At 40.1% G+C, this 23,394-nt stretch overlaps 1 protein-coding gene across 1 annotated transcript in view; it reads left to right on the plus strand.

Moving 5' to 3' along the window:
* Positions 1-21,951, plus strand: part of ELF1 (E74-like factor 1 (ets domain transcription factor)) — a 40,464-nt gene extending 18,513 nt beyond the window's left edge. The window contains 4 exon segments of the mRNA XM_009882433.1: positions 3,954-4,037; positions 7,103-7,295; positions 8,428-8,895; positions 20,272-21,951. Of these exon segments, the coding sequence (XP_009880735.1) occupies positions 3,954-4,037; positions 7,103-7,295; positions 8,428-8,895; positions 20,272-20,887 (1,361 nt within the window). The 3' untranslated portion in view covers positions 20,888-21,951.
* The last annotated feature ends 1,443 nt before the right edge of the window (positions 21,952-23,394 follow it).

A 23,394-nucleotide genomic window follows, 5' to 3' on the forward strand; every position in this document is an offset into this window, starting at 1 on the left:
TAGTGCATACTTGCTGCTACTTTTGCCACAACTTCCGAATGTTGGGAGTTGTTATCTGTCAGAGAGAGCATATTGGCCTGTGGAGATCTTGGGGAAGCCTCCTGAGCCCCGTGTGTGTCACAAGGTCTGGTGGGGGTGGGTGTGCATCGGGAAGTCTCCGATTCCCGTCAGAAAGCTGAACTGAAACCGCGGTGAAGGAGAGCTTTACCAGCAGCTGCCCCGAGAGTGCTGCTGGGGAAACTACCGTGCTATGTGCACTACTGTGAGATAGCAAACCATAAGAGGATTTTAAACTGTTTTTTTGGTTTTGTTCTTTTCTTTTCTTCTTCTTTTTAATGTTGGCTGCTATGTGGGTCAAAACAAGGAGCCACTGTCTGGCAGACATTTAACCTCTTTGGCTTGATGCTTTCATACCCTCTTTTGTGTTGTGCTTCTGCTTACTCCCACACCTTCCTCCTCCCTAGCTGTAGGTTAGAAAACCAGTTGCTTCACAGCAAATGTGTGTGTTTGTTTTTGACAGTTAGATCAGATAGAAAAAATACTAGAAAAGATGCATCAACTTAGTGTTTCATTAACTACTTGTTTTCAATGAAGTTGAGACTTCATGAGGTAGATGGTATGGTCTCAGTGATGCTGAGGTACTACTTCAAAATGTCCAGGGATTTGTAAGACATTGGTGTACCACAATTGCTGCAAAATTTTATAGTGCACTTTAGGATGATGTGCAGCATGTGGGTGGGGTTCTTTTGGGTTGTTTTTTTAAATTTTTTTTTAAGTGCAATCTGTTTTCCTTCCTTTGGTCAGTTTCGTAGCATGGCGAAGCACCATGGTCATTTTGCCCTATGCATACCACTCATGATTTTATAGACTTCTAACGTATATAACCCGTTAGCTAAACTTTCAGGGTTGCATTGTGCAGAGCATTGCCAGCTAACTGAGCCAGAATGGCACTGCCAAGTAGAGCTCCTCCAAGAAAATGTTCTCCAGAAGTGATGGGGTGATTTCTCTTCCTTTCCTTGTGGGCCTTCTTGCTGCAGACAGAGCGCTGTATCTGCCCATCTGCTCAACTCCAAACCTGTGTTCAGCGTGAAGCTTGTACTCATGAATGTCTGAGCACTGAGCTGCTGAACTATGGATCAGGAAGACAAGAAAAACAAAGGGATGTCAGAGAAACAAACTTGGAAATTTGCTATACTAATACCTTTGGTCCCGCTTTTACTGTGGAAAGTATCTGACAGTAGGTGGTCACATAAGTTATATACGCATTATTTTAAACAAAAAACACTGAAAATGGTGCAAGAAAATGTATTGAACTCTTTCTGGTGTGGTATAAATTATTTAATCAGGGTGAGCATCTCACTGCCTAAATATCACATCAACTTGTAGCAAGAGTTTCTAACCATAAGTGGTTTGTTTTTTTTTGCAACCATGGAAATAGAAAAGTGGAAATACCAATTATAAATTTGATTAGCTATACAAAATTATGGTAGCTCCACATAAGGGTTAGCTCTTGCACATTCTTCATCCTTCCTCCTTATAACATTCTCTCCTAAAAAGGAATTTAGTGATGTACTCTGTAAGGTAACAAATTCATGCTCTGTTGAACCAAAGGAGGAAGCATGCTAATTCTTAATGTGCTTTCAGAAAATACGTTTCCTTTGTTTAAAAAAAGTTATCTTGTGTGTCTCTGTTAACTGTGTTTTTGATGGTATCAGTGAGCACCTGTAGTGTAGTCTAAAACCATCATCTTCACTATCTCTAGATATAGAGCACTAACATCAATACCTTTCTGTAAACGAGATTCACGTTCTTCACTAATTTCTAATTTTGGATGGGTTTCTGGCAGAGGATTGTCCAAACAGGATGTCCTGAAGTAGCCTAGGCTGAAGTAAGAGTGCCTAGAGTTGCTGTAGCAGTAGTATTTGTATTCAGTAACCTAGGTTATCCCTAATGAGACGCGTACAAATTATATGTGATCGGTACTTATGTTTCTTGAAGTCGATGAGCAGAAGTTCAGTCATGACCTTCTTGAACCCTCATCCACTTAATTTTAAGACCTGATCTCATTTGGACACAAGGTCATTAATGACATCAAAATAACACTCCCAACTCCTTAATGGTGTACATGTACACCTGTACAAGAGGGGATGAGCACCCAACAGAGTCTTCCCATGACACAGCTCTAAGGGGAGCAAAGCACTTCATCAAAGTTACCCTGAGGGACTTCTTGGGCAGTAGAAGCTCATCTATGTAAGAGTGACTAGACGTTTTAGAGAAAACAGACATTTCTGCAACCGATAATGGTGAGTGGAACAAAGCTGCTAAAAATGTATTCCAGGAGTTCTTTATCCTTTCATATGATGATATATGAAAAAAACCAATATTGTAGGATTTTCCTCCCTCCCATCTTAATTCAAATCAATGAAGACATTACTGGCCAAGACCACAGCTGAGCTTTGTGTCCCACCCTCAGTCATGAGTCCTGTCTGAATGAAGCAAGAAAATTAGAGGACTCCATGCATTACTAGAGTGTCTGCACTGTAGCTCTCTCAGCTAGCTATCCCTCCTCCCCCATGGCCTGTCAAAAAAAGAGAGAAAAAGTAAAAGGTGCACAGGTGGACTTAGCAAGACTGTTAATGTCAAAGGGTAAGCGCTCAAGCCAGTGTTTCTTCTGACGTCTTTATAGATACCTGGAAGTCCAGAACAAAGCAGAGAGCACAGGCTGGCAGCAAGCTTTTTTTTTTTTTTTTCAGAGTTAGTGAAAAATCCTCACTCTTACTCTGCAGCAAAGCCATTTCCTTTCTAAAACAGCCCCTAAAAACAAAACCAGAAGTGGAACGTCATAGTGTATGGGATTGCACAGGTCTATTAGTCTTGCCTCCTTAGGATGTACACTTTTTTGGAAATGCAGTAAATAGAGAAAAAGAAAAATCTTTTTCTTTAGATCTTTAATTATGACAATATGCTATTTGGACTAGAAATATGTTTCTCTGAGTCTGCTTGGTCTATTCTGCCTCTCAAAAGAGCAGAGGTAGTACGTGAATAATTTAAGTATTGTCAATCTACTAAGGGGTCACTGCAAAACGTGATAAGAGAAATGTTTATTTCATAAGAAAATTCTGAAGGTTTCTGATTAATTACATTACCTGTAAAAGATGCCATTGCAGGGAATGAGCACTGATGATATATTGAACAATACTTCAGCATGACTTATGTTTTTTACTCCACTTATGTTTGGGTAGTTGATTTCTCAACTTTTTCAAATGAATGCTCCTCATTCTTGTCATCAGTTTTAACTAACTTCTTCCTTTCAGTCTTCCTCACCAGACAGAGCCACCATGCTTACGACTTTAAAAACTGGTGTTTTTTTCAAAGCCTGTTACTGGTTCTGCTGGTCTTAACAAACAAACCACTGACTTTCATTTACCTGTAGCCACCGTTGAGAAAGGTGTAAAAGACAACAGGACTGGAAGATGTTTTCTTCACGTGACAGTGTAGTTTGCTGCTGTCAGTGGAGGTTTCCAGTCTATTAAACAAGCAGACAATCATGTTTTATGCCTAAATTCCATTTTGGTGGTGGGTGAACAAGATGGTGCTCTGTATTTGATCTACCTTTTCCTGTTTAAACTCTTGCCCACAGTTAACAGCTTATTCTTCTCATCTTGTCTGTTTTGAGTGCTCTTAGAAGTACCTTAAAAGCCACAGAATTTTCCAAGGTACATGGACTTCGGAAAAGTGAGCATAATCTTTACTGGAAGTACACTAAGAGCATAGGGGGTCCAATCCTGCTGTAGAAATTGAACAAGTTCAGCATAGGATTGAGCTCCTAACTTATTAGAAATGGAATCCTCTCTGAATTGGGGAAACAAATCTCTTCCCTTTTTCGGTCCTTGCTCTTTTTTATTTCCTTTTTTTTTTTAAGTTGCAGTTGACTTACTGGTGGTTTATTTCAGGGAAGAAGCCGAAGCCATCTCGTCCTGAGTCCCCTACCACAACTCCAAACATATCTGTGAAAAAGAAAAACAAAGATGGAAAGGGTAAGTCAAAGAGTTGTTACTGAAATTTTAAAAAGGACGTTGTTTCTGAGTGACCTGTAAAAAGAAGTAGTTCACTAGTTGTCTTGTGATGTAAACCCAGGTCTTATGCTCTCATCTGAACGCAAGTGAAAAATCAGCGTATGAGATTTCTTGGTGAAATACCCAGTTCCTAGGGAGAATAACGCATTTGTCACTTTAGTTGCAAGGTTTCTTGGAAACCCTTCAACCCCCTGCAGGAGCTGCTGCGTTTTGAGTGAAGTCTTGGGGAGTGCTTTGCATTGTATTAGTGTTTCTTGGGCTGTGGTTATTTTGACAGATGATCTTTGAAAATGTTTTCCATCTGTGTGTGTCTAATTCTGCATGAGGAGCTAATCAAGGCTGCCAGTTGGCAGCAGGAAGTACCAAGCTCTGAATTTTGAGAAAAGTTATAACGCAGCTTGAAGACTTGAGCAGAAAACTTGGGTTTTTGATACTTCTTTCGTTCCTCCTGCGTTTAAAAGGAAGAAAGAAAATAAATACCACATAACTGATACAATAAATCGTTTCCTCCAGACTGAACTGTTCAGTAGCATCTGTCAGTTTTGTCAACAACTCGATTGCTTTGCTGTTGGGTCCAGCGCGTGCAGCTGTTCCCCGGGCTGGCGTTTGAACGGCAGCCTGATGCCCGGCCCTCACCAAGTTCTGCTGTGCTCGGTGGGAGCTGGAAATGAGCCTCCCCTGTGTCACCACAAGCGCCTGCACGTGTGCCTAGGGACTGACGTGCTTGCATGCACAGAGTACTGGCCAGGACAGAAGCCCAGCCAAACCTGGAAGGTGGTGGCATAAGAATGTCAGAATTTCTTGAAAATAGAAAAATCGTTGCACTGACAAATGAGTATGTGGTTTTTTTCTTTTGAAGAGGGATTTTCTGCAATAACAGTAGGAAAAAAACCACTGTTGGCAAGCAATAAACATTTAACAGGTTAATGCCCAGCAATTTTGAGTATGCATTGTATGCCTTTTTTTAATACTTTATATTAAAACCTGATTTTTAAGTAAAAATGAAAGAAAAGCATCAGAGGAACCTCCAAGTAGTGCTCAAAGGAAATAACAGAAAATATTAAAGCAGCTAGCCACAAAATTAAAAAGGCAGAAGAGTCTAATGTTTCTGTCTGATAGCAAGGATACACGGTATTTCACATTTGTCTATTGTTACAAAATTGCTAATTCAGAAGGAATTAAAAAGGAACTTGTTGCCTGAAACCACTGCCTGTTACAAAAAAAGCTACAACAAAAGCATTTGTTTTGCGTTTTGAGGAACATAGAATTGAAGTAAAAGGGATATTAATATAACTGGCCATGGCAGGGAAGCAGCTGGAAAATCATGAGAGTTGCTCATCTCTCAGTATCCACAGTGTTCCCCTAAGGGGAATGTGTATGCTAAAATACCAAGCCCTCCAAATAATTATTTGATGTAACGCATACAGAAAACTGAGTTTTCTACACATTTCTTCTTGTGCTGTTAACTCAGAGGAGGTTAAAAATTCTGCCTGTGAGTAAAGCAGACGTTTTCACAGACAGTCCTCTTCACAGTGATTTTTCAGTGGCTAAGCAGTGACAAATTTTCAGGCTGCCTTGATGCAGCTGAGCATTTTTAGTCTAGACTACAACAAAAGCACCCTGGATTAGATGGTAAGTGGCTGGGAATGCTCTCCCTCCTGGCTGACATTGTGTCTTGCCTAAGCAGTCTTAACCTTTGCCTTCGGGGTATCTGAAGGGAAACAGGCTGACCATTTTTTATATAAGCTGGGAGATGTTTTTTGCAAATGCCGCGTTTTTTCTCTAGGGATGCTCACTTTTCAAGTTTCCACCTGCTGAAGGAGCTGCTAACATTTTGTACTGCCACTGCTTGATGACTTGGCTGAATATTTGCAAAATATAGATTGTAAGACAGTAGTATGGGAGTTTTAATTTGTAAGACACCTCCTCTTGTTGAAAAAAGTTCAGACTGGTGGTTATTATAAAAGTTGAAAAACTCCTGGGTTAAATTGAAGCTAAGAAAAAAGTTCTGTCACCTTCTGATGCACTGGGCATTTTTTTTTTTGTGAAACTTAAGAAAGCTGCACACGCTATCCTTGCTGTGTTTTTGCACAGCTATTTGTGCGAGATGATACTTTCATACAAGAAGTTTTTTCTTCCTTTCTCAGACTAACAACATATCACTAAGAAGCTTATGTGCAGCTTCAAGCGTCCAAAAGAATGTCTGACACCAAAAAAGCAGGAAAAAGGGTCTCGTTAGTTATATGAGTTTAGACTCCTTAAATATGCTTTTGGAAAAAAAGAATATGCAATCTTTGTAGTAGTTTTAAGTACTCACAACCTGCGATTTTAATACTGTTTCTTTATACATGGTAAACACCAAACAGCTGTGATGGATTTCCATATGTAAGTGTTTGTAAAATGCTTGTTTGTAAATTTCTTGTTTGAAAAATTAAATTTGAATGTTGTCTACCAGCAAGTGCTCACTGGATTAAAAAAAAAAATCTTTTTCTGAGTTTTATTCTTGAAGGTTTGCCTACCTCAGCATATGCCAGTGATTGCCCCATATAAATCTAATTGTTAAAAGTAAGGATTTTGTTTAGACTTTTAAAGGATTATAGCACTCACCTCAATTCAGCAAAGTATTTAAGCAAGGGCTTAATTTCCAGCGTTTTCAGAGGATGGATCTGAACATGTTCCTATTCGAGGTAAAGCAATAGTGACTGCTTCTGTAAATGGATTAAGCCGGAGGGAAATGTATCCATAGGTGACTAATGCTGTCTAACGTTGGTGGTTGGAACTGGGTGACACTAGGTTGACTGGTACCTGACTCTGTAGGCTACAGACAGTGGCTAGGGTGTTTGGGCACCCAGATTATAATAACTAACAAGAATCCCTTCCCATGCCCTTCCATCACTATTTCCTAGTCTTGGTGATGTATTACAGTGTATTTGTAACCAACTTCTTAATTTTTAGATTATTTACATCGTTAATAAAATATGGTCAAGTAATTATTTTCTTTTCTTCCGTGTCCTGAACTGTTTTAGGAAATACAATTTATCTCTGGGAGTTCTTACTGGCTCTGCTGCAGGACAAAGCTACATGTCCTAAATATATCAAATGGACTCAAAGAGAGAAGGGCATTTTCAAACTGGTAGATTCCAAGGCTGTGTCCAGGTTGTGGGGAAAACACAAAAACAAACCTGACATGAATTATGAAACAATGGGTAGAGCTCTCAGGTATGTACATTTTTAATAATAGACTGTTTTTGTTGCCTTTGTGTTTGCATGCATGAAATGCCTCATCTAATTTGTGTAACAACAGAAGAGAGTTAGTATTCTATCCATTTGGGAAATGAAGTTATTTCAGCAAAATAAATTAGCTAACTAAAAGTAACCCTTATTAACCTCAACCCCGAATCAGTCACATTCAGTCTCAGCTCAGACATTTCCAGTGCTGCTGCAAAAACTGCATCTTCTCAGTCAACCAGCCTAAGTAAGAGACTGAAGATTCCAAGCCTTTTACATAAAATTTGAATCTCTTTTCTCAAAAAAATCCTGAATTCAGGTGTATTAATGAAATTGTTTCTACTTGTTGCAAATGATCCCATTTCCAGTGGAAGGTACAGTTTTAGAATTCAGGTCTGGTTGCGCTTCTCTGAACTTGGGTGTACAGACAGTTTTAAAACCTCTTATCATGTGCCTCTGCCTATCAGGCTGGGATTTTTCTCCCACGTAAAAGACTGTACAAAATAATAAATAATCCACAAAGCTTCAGTCTTACGTGCCGATTCATAATTGTCCTGATAATAACTGAGCAGTTATGCATTTCTTTTCATTTCCCTGCACCCCTCACCTCATTGTGTCTCATTTCAAATTGTCATATTAATTTTTAAACATAGCAGAAGTAGTGCTCTCCTGTCCTACTCCTTTTACTTTGTTGTAGCTAAAATGTCTGCCTGTGCTTACTGGTGAATAAGCATCGATTCAGGTAACTGAAAGAACTGTATGAGGATTACAAGTTTCATGCAACTTTTAAAGCGTATGAGTTGACAGCAGAGCTGCCAAGTCACAGAGTTCTTCTCTTTCTCCTCAGAGTTATCCTCAGTCTCCCCAGAGTTTTTATTTCAACCTCAGAGGTTGAAATTCAAAGGTGACAAGAAATACCAGTAAAAGAAAGTTGTTTGAGGAAAAAATACGCTATTAAATTGGCCACTCCTGTATAATGAAGAAACTAGGCACTTAAAATACTGTTTACTTGTTACTGCTGGTCTTATTTTCTGAGGGGCTTGCTGGCTTTGGTTGTTTGGTTTTGGGGTTTTTTTTTTTGAAAAAAACACCGTGTGACTTGATGTGTGTACACTTTTAACAGATACTACTACCAAAGAGGAATACTGGCTAAAGTAGAAGGTCAGCGCCTAGTATATCAATTTAAAGACATGCCAAAAGATCTTGTCTATATAGATGATGAAGATGCGAGCCCTAGCACAGAATCATCAGATTCAACTCTGCTCTCAACTCCTGTGGCCAATAGAAACCAGTCGAGCAGATCTAGAGCGTCTGCAAATGCAGGAACAAAGGGAGGATCAACCACAGTGCTAAAAACAGGAAACTCAAAGCCTGCTAAGCTGAAGGAGCACGTAGAAGTTGTACAGCAGCAGACACCTGGCTTGACTTCAGAAGTTTTGAGGACAATGCAATCTCCGCAGCCAGTACATCCCACTCAGCTTTTTCGGACAGTTCACGTAATGCAGCCATTGCAGTCCCTCACAGAAGGACATGCAGCTGTAACCAGTAATGTTTCGGATGAAACGTTAAATCCCTCGGTTCAGAATATAAGGTAAGAAAATGTACAGAAAATAAATGTATGAATAATAATAAATTCACTGGATGATGGCTAGAAAGATTTTTTTGTTGCGCTCCAAAAAAATGCTCATCTCTCAGTTTGGTTGAAGTGAAAGGGTGTCTTCGTGGCTGATCCTAGGATGTGTATACTCATAAAGCTCTGCCTTTGATGGAGAGAAGTGCATCTTTCCTGCAATATTAGGCCTGATGCAAATCCTTTAAAGAGGAAAAATACACAACTTCTCTTTAAAATTGATATCATCAGTTCTGTCCCACAGCAGAGGCAGTATTTTCATGGCTCTGCCTTTTTTTTTCCCACTGACTTGTGTCTTCGCTTTTGAATTATACATGGTGTGTCTGCATGATCCCTTCAAAAATATTTTCCTTCTTGCTTCTTAATTTTTCTTCTTAAGAATTTTTTGTCATCTCTTTCATCTTTTGTATTGTCCCCAGTTACAACAAGGGAAAGCTCGGTATTATCTATTCTAGCATTTTGCTGCTGTTACAAAAGCATGTTCTTTTGATTTTAGAAAACAATTAACAGAATAATCTCATGGGAGCTGTGTATCTGCAGACTATTTGGGGAGACAGTCATGCTTCCATGCTTAAGTTGTAAGTCAACTGGTTAACGCTACACAGGGTTTAAGCATCATGACTCCTTTGCACCTACCCCTTAGCAGCAGCATCCTAATTGAAGAAGCCTTAAAACAAATCACTTATGCCTGGTTTACCCTAGCCTGAGGGCGTCCCCTGATGGAGCTTTGTTCATCTCCACTGATGACAAAAGGCCTAAACCATATAAAAGTTCTTGTAATCTAGGCCCTCCCAGGAATGTCAGAGTTGTATTATGGTGATTCTGGACCTTAAAGCTGTTTCAGGAAAGCTGCAGGAGGTAGTTTAGGAGCTGCACATTCTTAATGAACTACGAATATCACATTTTTTTGAGATTTGCTCTGTTAACATCACTGTTATAATGGTTATCATTTTGTGCTGCAAAATGGCAATAATGCTATTTTCTGCTCCCTTCCTCCATTCTTTCCATTGAAAATTATGTCCAGAGCCACCGATAGATTTGGAGTGGTACTGACTACCTGGGGTTAACCATACAATTTTGTCAGAGAGAAGTAAGTAATGAGACCAAATAATTTCTTCGTTTCAAAAAATAAGTTTTGCGCTCTCATCTCTGCTAATGCAGGGATGCTGTAAAAGCTTGTCAGTTATTAAAACTCCACTTATATAAAAGGAAAATCCAGAATAGTAATAACAGCTAGGTTTTTCAGAAGAACTGAAAGAATGACTGAAACTGGTTAGATCAGCCCCCAGTGACTGATACAATAGAAATGCTTTAGGAGATAACCAAGTAGTTGAGGAAGCTGAAGGATTTATATATAGAAAATGACAAACCAAGACCGCAACTTCTGTCAAGAAAAAACGTTATATTATCTCTTCTTTCCTTGGTACAAAACCCCCAAATTTTGAAATTATCCCTGGACTTTCTGGTTTGAATCCTGGGGGGGGGGTTTATGTTTCCTTAAAAATCATTAAGTGTTTTCATTCACCCTGCAATATAGAAAAATCACACTGAAAAGAGAAATTCATTGGTTAGTAAAGACAGCAAGGGTATAAATACGTGGCCTCATGAAAGCAAAAATATTTTTCATAGTTAACTGGTAGGCACTCTAAAACAAACCGGAAAGAGTAAACATTTTAAAGTAGATGATATCTGTTTTCATTTGTCTTTTAATTCTAAAATGCATGATTTGAAATAAAACTTTGTTTTGCTTATTGTTCCGACCAACTAGAATTAGTTCAAGATGCACATAGGGAGGGAGGGGTTATATTTGATCGGAAATTTATGTGAAAGAATTTGACAAAGAAACCCCACCACCCAGTTTTGGAATTCATTTAGAAAATCAATAAAAGTGTGCATCAAGGCGATGTCTTGTAAGTTTTTAAAGCTTAGGAATGCAGCTACTGTGTACAGTGCAATCCTATGATTTCAAGGTTGATGAAGGATTTAATTATTTGTAAAAATTGACTAGGGCAATATAGTGAAAGGAAACAAGTACAAACGTAATTGAAGCTATACAGTACCATTTAAGTCAGTAGAGCAATGCTATTAAACATTAATAGGGGAAAAATTCAGCAATTTACAGAGTTAAATAGCTGTAGGCTAGCCCTACGCTAGATTATATATCAAAAACAATATAAATAGTATAGATGGTATAAAAAATGGTGACAACTAACACAAGTATCCATAAGACCTAATAAGGCAGGCAAGAAGTCCAGCCTAACATTTGGAAAGTTGCTCAGTGACATTATGACATCCAGTTATTGCATTATGGTATTTCACAATCGGACCTTGGGCAATAAGCTAGGGGGAAAAAGCAGTAGAGATGACAGATGTGTGAAGTTCGAATGAAGTAAAAGCCTTAAAGCTTTAGAGTTCTGTATTGCATCCGTTCTAATCCCGTGTTTGTAACTTAAAACATTATTCCACGAAGTCTTCAATTGCCCTTTTCTTAACCAAGCTGACAAACTGTCTCAGATGAAGGATAAAAAAAAAATAATCCATTGGATCTTTTCAGTACAGTATGTAATTAGTGAACAGTATAGAAGTATTGCTAATTAAGAAAGAATGTACTAAGGTGTCTGAGCCGTTAGAGTGAAAATAAAAACCACAACCCAGATTTTTTTGGTGTGCTTTTAACCAGGATGGGCCAAGCTGCAAATCAAGGTGCTCATGAGTCTATGCAGTAGTCAACTGCCCATTCCAGGCTCTAAAAATACAGTTTATGACAGATACATTTCTGCTCAGTTTCAAAATGCAGACTTGAAATAGTTTGGTGAGGTAGAAGGACACATGGAACATTTTTTGGAGCATATGCTTTAGGTCTTTTTTTATAATAAGGCTAAAACAAAGGAACTGGATTTTGGGTTTGTTTGTTCAAGCAGCCGTAAATCTCTAGCAGTTGAATGTGTTTGTGTACGCATTCTGAATTGCTGCAGTGGGATTTCAATAAGGGATGAAATGAATGGTCTACGTGATTTGAAAATGTACACCACATACGATTTCCACTATAGAGTAAGATCTGACAAACCTTCTGATGTATGCACACTCTCTGTAGGGTAGTGGTTGGAGTCGCTTTATAGCAGTTTTATAAGGGAGCATGAGGACAAATAGCAACATTCATAGTTTCTGCTCAGAGGTTGGGGGACATAGATAGACAAGGTTATTTTGGAGAAACGGCAGCCAGGGTTTGGGAATGATCCTCAGAAGTTTTTCTGATGCGTACTGGTTAGTGGTTGGGCGCCGCCTTGAAGCATGAACATCTTGGACCCATTTAATTTGTTTTAACACAATGTGGCTTCTGAAGTTTGATTCATATAAATGTTCTTCCCTCTTCTTCATGGAAATTAAATGTTCCTCTCTCTGCAGCAATTTGCTTCCGTTGTGTTGTGAGAAGAGAAATATTTATGTGATTAACAACATACTGTAGAGAAAATACTGAGGATTTTTGAGGTCAAAACAATTGCCTTCTTAACGCTTAACCATATCCTTCATAGAAGAAGTCTGAATGTGCATCTTTGCTGAGGAACTTGGAAAAGAATCATATTTGAAGAATGTGGGGAAGAGCTCATGTCACCATCCTCCCCTGTGCTAGTGGCATTGCCTGGTAAAGTCTACTCCCAGAGCATCACTGGGAGAGTGCGGCAGCACATTCTGTAGGGCCTTTTTGTGTTTCTCAAAGAAACGGACAGTGAAAATAAGGGGTTGGTTCTTTGCAGGAGACAGGCAGTGGCTTCGTTTATATCTGCACAAAGCTCATCTAGAGTTTTGTGTAATTCGAGGGGAGGGTAGTGTCCTACTCTGAAATGGAAAGGTCTTGTCTTTTGGATGGCTTTTGAGGTTTTTTTTTTTAATACAAGTTTTGGTGCAGGAGACAAGAAGTTGCCAGGGCAATGTGGCTCTTCTTCAGCACTAGTGCTTAAACAAAAAGGCTGTGATGTGGTGCTAACCCAAACTCGGGGAACGGGGGATGAGCAGGGTCAGGTCATGCAAACTGGGTTTTGCGGACCAGGGAAGACATCTAGGATTCCCAGTGGGAATATTTGGAATTACAAACTCACTGCTGTTCTGCTTGTCCAACCACTGTGGTTCGGTGAATGCAAACACAGTTACTGCAGTGTCCAGTCACGTAACTGGGAGTTGAATTTGGCACCACATGTTTCCAGTGACAGGACAAAAATAAAAATGCCTCTCTGGATGAGATGATTTATTTCTAACTTTTTCCAATAAGCCAGCTTTTTTAAGGGGGGGAAAAAAAAAAAAGGCTTCGATTTTAGCACTTGTAAAATTGTGTTGTTTAAACTAGAATAACTGATACGTGTTAACCAGAATATCTGGTTTATTTGGAGTAATTGTGTTTTAGCTTGGAATTCGGAGGTACTGAAGTAGGCCTTGGATTCAGCTCCATGTTCATTGGGTCATTTTGAGCATAAAGGGAATATCTTCTGTTGCTCCAGAGAGTGTACATCCTATAAGGCTAGGGACTTACCTTGTCATGGGTAGTCTAGGACATCGTACAGGGCTCTAAGGTGCCTGCATTTGGGCAATTAAATTGCTCCCTTAAATGACTAGGGCTGCAGATAGAGACATGCATTTTCGTATCTCTTTAATCTAGAACAGTAGTGATTCAAGATGGAGTGAAAAGGGTTTCTGATGTTACTAACAGTTCAGAGAAGACCATATTGTGAGTCATTTAAAATTATATGTCTCCATTTCTTATTGCCTGCATGGGACATAGCTGAATCTTCTAGCTGGCAGCTCTGTATACCAAGAAACTTGAATTAGCTGACTGCTGACAGATCCTGTGCAATGCTTTAGCAGACTTCAGGTTTTAAACACAATGTTTCTATCAAAATTCAGCTTATTCTTTCTTTTCTGTATTTTCAAGTTGTCATTGTGATAGCTTGGATAGACCATGTTAGAAGACCAGTGTCCTGACTCTGTTCTGTAGCTGGGGTCCACAGAGGACCAGTGGGATATGCTCTGTGTTTCACTTCTGAACTGGAAAACCGCTACATGATGAATCAGCCACAGCTTTCAGCTTGACCTTTTTGCAACCTTTGGGGTAGAAAATGGTGCAATAATTCATCCTGAAGGTGACACAAGCGTGGACCACAGTGGCAAGATCCTCATTCAAGAGGAGAAGGAAGTAGCTGAAGGTGAATCGTGTTTTTTCTAGGCACGAGCATTTTGTGTGAAAACAGTGATGAAGCCAACAATATGCCAACACAGCGGATTGTCCCAATAAGCAAAGGGAGTTACATTTGAAAGTCATGACTACCCCAAGCAAACACATATGCTTTCTGCTATTATTCCATAATCTGTTTATGTGTCCAGGCTACGATGTATTGGTCGTCTGATTGCAGCTATGCTGATGGTGAAAAACAGACAGATTTTCCTAGCATGACTTCATCAACTCTGAAAATGTGATTACAGCCACTATTTCAAATGAAGCGTCTTCATCTTGTGCCATGTATAGATGTTAGCTTGTGTAAGTTGTACAGTGAATGTCACCTTAATGTTCTGTAATCATACTTCTACACCCTGTCTATACTGGTTTTGCTCAAGATTGCATAACCACACATACACAGGGAGGCAGTATGGCACCGTCCCACTGAGATTTTGCATTGACCCTCTGCTTTCAGTTCTTTTTCCCTGAATAAGAATGAGCGTCAGATCTCCACAATGTCAGCTAATGTTGTAGCCCATCACTCTGTAGGTATGCTGAATAAAAACTGACACAGGTATCGGTCTCAATAAAGAGTTCACTAGGGCTCCCTGGGACTTGATCGGGAACATGACCGAAGAAACACGATGCCAGCTGAGAACTTCTAGATAATCGGAAACAACTCCTGGCTAATGTTTGGAATGCCTTAATTTCATCAGCCAGCATCGGTGCACATGTTTTGGTTCTCTTTCCAGTTAGAGGGTAGTCTTCCGTCAGTGCAACAAGTTGGGTCTTCATGCCTGCAGTAGAAGCTCTCCAACACACCAGCTAGCACATACTGTTGGATCTGGCTCACCACTACTGTAGACTTCCCCAAAAGGAGGGAAGCAGGTGATTGTTACGAAGAGTTGATCTCTGTCATCTCTCAAGCAAAGGCTTGACTGCAGCTCAGGTATGAGGATGGTGAGGAAAATGCCCTTCCTGATGGAAGTGTTGGTCAGAAATAGGCTGATGTGATCTCGATGGCTTCCACAACAAAGTCTCATTTAGCTTACAACAGGGTGTGTTTCTCAGAACACGTTTACAATAGGGACAACTGTTACAGCAGAGACTTTTGTTCTAACCAAATGTTTTGATTTGATTTTCCTGCAGCTGGGAAGACCTTCTCTTAAGCCCATTTCTGATTTAATTTCTGTGGTAGGTAGGAACAAGGCTGTTTATGGCAGAAGGGACTTCAAAGTCATCTACACAGATCAATTTTGTTTCTGCACAATGAGAAGCTATCCACAGGATCTCTCTTTACCTGTCTTTGGCACTGTTGAAAGAGGTGGGGTTTCTGCAGGACTCTGTTAGTAGCAAAGTTTCTGAGTTTTAATTCAGGTGAGCGTGCAGTTTTGAAAAATTCTGGAAAGAAGGCTGTAAGACTGTGTGGGGCAGTAAAAAGGACACGAGACTTGAGAGCGGGGTCCTCTGTCTCTGTCCTTATAAGAGATTATCTTGTCCAGGCAAAGAGCTAGACGAGAACAGGCAAGTTCTGCCCTCCCTTCAGAGGAGGCTGTGTTCAGACTGGGCACGAAGGCATCAAGTGCTTTTCTGCCTCACGTGGACATCTCCCCCTAGACTGCTTAGCAGCTCCTGCCCACGTTGGCTTGGGCTGTAAAAGGGCCAGTGGTTATGACGGAGATACACGGGGGTGCAGTATTGACAAGATTATTGACAGCTCTGAAGATGATGTACACAAGCGCAGCTGTGGAGCAGTTGGCAGTGACAGTAGAGCTCCTGAGTTGCATTTGGCTGATGCTTCCTATAGTCACTCAAAAGAGATTGCCTCTCAACTCAGGCATCTAAAGTGGTTCCAACAAGCGTATCCCACCCCGTCACTTTCCTCGCTCTTCCTAGCTTGACTGAATGAGTTGTTAGACATTGGTTAGTTGAATAAATGGGGAAAGTCCCTGGAAATTCGCCTGTTTATCTCAAGGCCATCGTTTCCCCTGTAACTGTAGGTTGAACAATGTGCATGTTGGAGAGGGAATTCTCCTCTGTTACCTCTTTCTATGTATTTCTTAGTATTGCCTTGTTTCATTTTCTGATTGTGCTGCAAAATACTTTGTTTGCCTTGGCTTGTAGCTTCAATTTATTTTTTTTTTATCTTCTCCCTTTCTCCATTTCATAAATTTCACATAAATTACTTATTGCAGCCTTCCAGTACCTAAAGGGGGCCTATAGGAGAGCTGGGGAAGGACTTTTTACTGGGGCATGTAGTGATAGGATGAGGAGGAATGGCTTCAAACTGGAAGAGGGCAGGTTTAGGTTAAACATTAGGAAGAAGTTTTTCACTTTAAGGGTGGTGAGGCACTGGAACAGGTTGCCCAGAGAAGTTGTTGAGGCCCCATCCCTGGAGGTGTTCAAGGCCGGGCTGGACGTGGCCTTGGGCAACCTGGTCTAGTGGGAGGTGTCCCTGCCCATGGCAGGGGGGTTGGAACTCGATGATCTTAAAGGTCCTTTCCGACCTAAACCATTCTATGATTCTATGAATAAACTTGGTTCTCCTGCCTGTCACTTATTGACTGCTTTATCACTAGTTACCTCTTGATGAGCTAATGTGATATTGCACAATTCTAGGCTGTTAACAGTACCAAGTGGACAAAGAAACAGATGATCATTTTCTGCCAAGCTAAAATGACTTTAGGATTTTTGTCATTCTTTTTTCAGTTGTAACCAGATTGTTTTATGGCAGCATTTCCTTTTCATCACTGTTGCTTAATGTTCTTGTTCTTTTTGTACCCTCAACAGGAACTTTTAAAGTAATCACCCAACAGATTTGTACTTTAGAGTAAGAAGGGTGTTAGCAAATTGACAGTGAAATTCATAAGCGTGGCAAAATACGCAGTTCAAAGCACCTAAAATAATGTAGCCCAGATCACCTTAAGTAATGTGTACTTTTTTTTTGTAAAACAGGCAAAACGATTAACCAAACCTGATTTTTTTTTTTTTTCAGTGATGTTCAAGGCAAATAGTTTGAGCAGACAGGTTTTTAGTTTGTAAACAGACACACTTGTCTGTAGTCTTGCCAATTAAGGCAAACGTCTTGCTTGGCCACCATTAGCATAAATAACAATGTGTATTTATGGTGCTGTGTGTTGCTTAATCCTGTGCTTGTACATATGTCTGCTGCATGCTTTCTCTGTAGCAAGTTCACATTCCGTGTGTGTGTATACATATATGTGTATATACGTTTATGTATGTGTGTATCATACATACGTGTCTTGACTGATGGAGAAGATTGAGCATCTGGAGTGAACAGTATGATGCACAGGTATGGGACTTGCTTTCAGGAGAAATAAAATGGTTTAACATCAATATGCAAATACTAATTACAGTGTGCTGAGACGAACAGTCTGGTTTGGTCCTCTCAGCTATTGTTCCTACTGCTTTGCTGAATGTCTTCTGCATTGATTACATCCATTTCACACATTTTGAGATTGTCCTTTACAGCCATTTAGCAGCTCAAAGCTTTTTTTACTATTTTTGTTTTGAAGCAAAACAGCTAACGATCAAGAAAGTAGCTTCAAGTAATACTTGGATGGCACACCAGCACATGCTAGCAGCTTCAGCTGTTGCTTTCAAAACTGCAACTATTGAGTTGATCTTAATTCTTCAGGCTCAAGTGAGTTTCTTCATGGATTAAAGAGCTGCTTTGGTATCTACTCTGATACTTATAATGCTTTTCTGATGGCAAGTGTCAGTTGTCTTTCCTTCTTAGCTGTTCCACTTACATTGCTGGTTTCTGTAGACTTCCCTGGGTTGAGCTGTGTCTGTGTGGCATTTTGATTTTACTGCAAGCTTGTTTAACTGTAGGTAGCCTAATTTTTTATTTTAATTATTTTTTTTTTTTAAAAAAAAGCTAGTGGATGCCCTCATCGTGTTGCTACTTCTGACACAGGCATTTGTAATTTTTTCTATCAAGGTCCCAGAAGAATTGCTGGGGGTGGGGCGGGGGGGCACAGATAACCCTCAGCAGACTTGGTGTGAGCCCTGAACTTTTAAGCTTGGCTGCTGGTATTTGCTGTGTAGCACCAAGTCCTCCAGAAGCTGGAAAGAAAAAAGTGAACATTCTAGTTGTTTTTTCACCTCCATTTCCATGAGCTTCTTCCTTGGACTGTCTCCAGTTGTGTGAAACAGGAGCTCAGGATTGACTCTAGTGGTGTTGCATCAGATTTTGTGTCCTGGTTATTATGGCTTCTGTGATGAGACCTGCATGGGAGCCTCATAGGCAAGGATTTTGATTTGTTTTGCTATAGCAGCATTCCTGGGTACTGCAATCCTCTTTCTTGTGAGGAACAGAAAGCTACAGATGCAGATTTTGTTCCTTGTATCACTACGCCACATAGGAGGTGGGGAAAAGATTGCCTGCAGCAGGGACTGGCAGCTGGAGGATGCTCAGGGAGTACTGACGTGTTCTGAGCCTGATACCAGCCGTGTTACTGGAGCTGCTCGTGCTGGCACAATCTGTGGAGTTCAGCTAGAGGCCTTTCCCAGAGGACTGATCTGAGAGGGACCTGGGAAATCCTCTACAAATATTCCTTCACTTGTGTCTGCTGCTGCACTAAGGAAGGGGGAATGCAGTTCCCTGTGCAGTTGGACTACCGCCAGCAGCATCATCTGCATCCACATTGCCCCATAGCTTCAGCATCTTGTAAGTTCTGCTTTGGTAAGCTTTTTGTTGTAACTGTGATAGCCAGAGCATGGTTTTAAATTGAAGTTTTGAATATGCTGAGTCTGATTTGACTGGTCAGTGGCTAAACATTGGCAAGTAGGATTTCACAGAGCTGTAAAAAAAAGGTACTACATGGGTAGAAGGACTATAGAAAAGGAGGACGTTCCACGGCAGATGTATAGAAGGCAACCCTTACAGTATATCTGAGGACCAGGCTTCAGAAGGAAGAGCATGCAGTATTGTGCATAGATTTGAAAGTACAAATGTTGACAGTAAATTGCTTTCCATCTAAAGGGATTTCAGCTGGGGTAGAAATAAGCTAGGAGGAGGAAGAGACAGTTATTTTTGTTTTCAGTCAGTGTCAAGCATGTTTAAGAAAACACAAGGAGAGCTGAAGACTAAAAAAGGAGAGCAGGGCAGGCAGGAGAAAACACTGAAGAGAAGCAGGAAGGTTGGAGAGAACTTCACAGGACAGGCAGAAGGAAAGAAAAAGATTGCCGGAGACAGCATGGCATGGTGGGCTGCAGCAAGCTGTGGGAGTGTGTCAGTTACCCTTCCCTTCCTCTTCCCTCTCTTGGAAATCATTTGCTTCACCAGGACTGTGTTGTGGTTTGGGGGTTTTGTTTGTTTGTTTTGTTTTTATTTGCATGACAGGAGTGTATGTGTTTCAGCCACATCTCTAAGTCACCATTGTCCATTGTAGTAGTTGTGTACTTCAGCAATGTCGCTGTTAATTCTCTAATGTTTCCCTCTCAGTTGTATATATGTAGAAAGTAATGTGGTACCCAAGTCTGTAAGCCTGCAACTGATGGAATCATTCCTAATTTAAACTGGTGTTTTGGGAGCAAATTCTGTTCAGTTGCTTTACCAGAAGGTGCATACAAGCCTGACAGACAGAGAACTGTGCGTCCTGGGAGTCTGGGAAGGTCCTGACCAGACTCACTGTTACAGTGCAGATATTTTTGCATATAAGTAAATGTATATCCAGGTGTCAGGAGAATTGCAGCCTGATTTATGAATTATTTAGGCTCGTGACTTACATATTACTTAGGCTACGTTGTGAAATCAATGGCAGATGTTTAGTGGGTCATGCTTGTGATGTTGGTTGATGCTTGAGAAGAAGATCTTGGATGCGATTCCCAGGTTTTCTGATGAAATATGGAACGCCTCAAAGGCAGGCTGTTCAGTTTGGTGAGGGTAGTATCATTCATGCGGGGTACCTTTACTGTGGGACCTGTGTTGCTGTGTCAGGTCCAGTTCTTCTTTTATTAGGAGAGCGACTGCTACCTCTTCTGGAACTGTTGTGTAAATGAAATGTTTAGGATGACAAGTGATTTTTCAGTGGTAAATCTATAATTATTTTTCAAAACTCAGGGTGGAAGTGTTCTGACCCTATAATTTTTTCTAATCTTAATAGGACTTTACAGACTCCGACTCAAGTTCCAGTGGTTGTTTCTCCTGGAAGTCAGCAGCTGCATACTGTAACACTCCAGACAGTGCCTCTTACTACAGTGATAGCCAGCACAGATCCAGCCTCAGCAACAACGCCCCAAAAATTCATTTTACAAGCCATTCCTACTTCACAACCCATGACGGTTCTTAAAGAAAACGTCATGCTACAGTCTCAGAAGCCAGTCTCGCCTCCTTCCTCAATTGTGCTGAGCCCAGCACAAGTTCAGTAGGTGCTCACCAGCAGCGTGCAGACAATTTGCAACGGAACAGTCAACATGGCTTCCTCTCCATCCTTCAGTGCCACTACCCCCGTGGTAACATTTTCGCCTAGCAGCTCACAGGTGGTAGCTCATCCATCGGGCACGGTGATCACTTCAGTTATTAAAGCACCAGAAACGAAACAGATCGGTATACAAGGAGTGGTAAAAGAAGAAGACAGTGAGAAATTAGATGATACTGAGCAGTCGGAGCAGAGATTCCAGCAGCAACCGTTTGTGATGGTAGTGTCCAGTTCAAATGGTTTCCCATCTAACGTGCAAGTGAAGCAAGAAAATGAGCCGTTGGAACCCAATTCATATTAATAATTTTTTTTTTAAAAAAAAAGACCCTGTGGATGATTATTTTCATAAATGTGATGGGACCTTTTCAGTTATGTATATATGATTTGAATCTGAAGCAAGATGTTGCAAAGCTACTTAATTTCTGCAGTTAATTGTTAGAATTCATGCTTTAGAATGGATTTTGATTTTCTTTTAATTGCTAAATGTTATCATATAAATAAAATTATATATTACTCATGTTTCAAAAATACAGGCATGAAGGAACATGCTTTTTATGCTATGAAGACTTTCTCCTGAGGTTGTTGGCCAAAGTTTCAAACTTCTTACTGTATCTTTTCAGTCTGTTGACGATTTACATTGCAGTAATGTTATTATAACCTTTTCTGTTTAATCCGTATGTGTATCACTTAACTTTTGAAGCCACAGTTACTTTTAGTGGGACATTTTCATTCCATGTGTATGAATTTTTATGATCAAGTATATGTTTCATACTGGTGAATTACACCAGCTTTAGACTTTGATAACCAGGTATCCTCTTGCATTTTTTTGCAGCACAAGCTCTTGTGTGTGCAAAATGGAATATACACTCCTATTGAGAGTACATGAAACATTTATTCCAGTAATGGACAATGCCATGTCTATATTTTATATGAAAACATCAGATATATTTAATTACAGAAGCTAACAGCATCACTACAGGTGCAAGCGTTTCATGCCATTTTGCGACTATGAAGCTTAACAATCTTGCTTTCTACTTCAGATTATTTTGTAAGGGGGGAGGGAAATGAAATATAAATTTATGCAGATATTTGGAGATTAATACTGCTAAGAGTTCTTTTTCTGATTGTAAATAATGTACATTCAATGTCACAAGGAAGTTTTTTCAGCTAATTTGTTTCCATACAAATTTTTGATAGATGCAAATAAGATCATTATGTTTAGAGGTCTAATGTTATATGTATTCATATTACAGAGTGAATTTGTATTTAAAGACAAATTTTTAAATGATGGAGCCCTCTGAACCTTGGGTCCTTGTCTTTTGTATTTTTAATTGGTTTATTATGAAAATAAATCAAGTGGAAAAAAAAATTCTGTATTTACTCTGAAATGTTTTTCTATTATTATAATGTTTTGTCGATCATCACAAGTAACCAAAATACACTAAGAAATAGGACAATGTGATTAATCGATGTGGGTCTGTGGTGGGACATGAGCAATTCACAAATCACTTTTGAACAGATTCGAACGCACCCAACATGTTGTGGGTATCCTTTGAAATAGCAGTACTGTATGTTTTTGTAGCTCAAATTAAAGTTGAGCTAAGGCCAAGAATAGGACTTAAAATTCCCCTTTTCTGTCACTTCCCAGTACATTACAGACTACCCAAATCTTTGAACGTAATTCTGGGGCACCGTTCATCGCAAAGGTCTGTGTAGCTTGTATAACACCATTGGCCCAAACTACTAGGGCTGCAAAACCTCACATATTGCAATGTTTCAACAGAAGGTGGATTAAAAATAAATAAAATGCCTGGTAATTAAGTGGAACGTAAAAATAAAGGAAATATGACTTTCTGTGATTGAATTCATGTAGGAGTTTTACCAATTGGTTCATAAGGTTAAATATAAGCATATGAGTAGTAGAGAAACTAATGGGAACAGAACTGTGGCAGGGGTCGTTTGGTCTAGTTGAATAGAAGTAACTCTATGTACTGTATCAAACCAGTTCTGTCGCAGCTGCCCTTTTCTTGGCAGTTGAAACTGCCCTGTTTAATTCAATGTTTCGTCTGACTCACATGCAATCAGGCTTCCACCTGGAAATCCAAGGCACCTCACCCCATTTTTGGGAAGGTTGGCTGTACCCAAACTGAAGGGACCGCTGCCAGCTGACCGGCGGTTGTTTATATGGCAGCACTCCCCGCAGCTGGGGAGCACTGGCAATATTGTGAGGAATGTGGATAAGCATTAAGGACGCCTGTCCGATACAGTTCTCATCCTGAGGGCTGTTTCAGATTGATGAAAGCACTGGAGAGGGAGGCTAGTTTTTTTTGATCAGACTATAAAATAGGGACTTTTTTTCTGTAGTACAAGTATTTCATGATACTAGGAAACCTGACGTGATAATGCTTGACTGACATTTTTAAAAGTGAGGGAGTTTTGCTGATTTACTGGAAATGTGGAAAAAAAAAATAATAATCACACCTTAAAGTTACAACTTTGCCAACAAAACCTCTTGCCATAGATACAGCTATTACAAAGGGGAATTGTCACCTTAGTTTATGTCAGTTGGAGAAGGGGAGAAAATCTCCAGCAGACAGTAACTGTGTCGCCAACAGTAAATGGAAATCGCTCCCTTCCCACGTCCCTTAAGGCTCCAGGCTACCAGCCGGGTGTATTCCTACTTATAGCTCTCCTTGGTACCGCCATGGATGGCAGAAGCTGGAATAATTAAATCATAAAACGAGGGCTCGCATGTGGAGTTACAGCAACTCCTCCTCGCTCACGGCTGCCTTTCAGCCTGTGGCAGCC

This window comes from Charadrius vociferus, unplaced genomic scaffold (assembly GCF_000708025.1).
Source record: "Charadrius vociferus isolate BGI_N301 unplaced genomic scaffold, ASM70802v2 scaffold253, whole genome shotgun sequence".
Taxonomy (NCBI): domain Eukaryota; kingdom Metazoa; phylum Chordata; class Aves; order Charadriiformes; family Charadriidae; genus Charadrius; species Charadrius vociferus.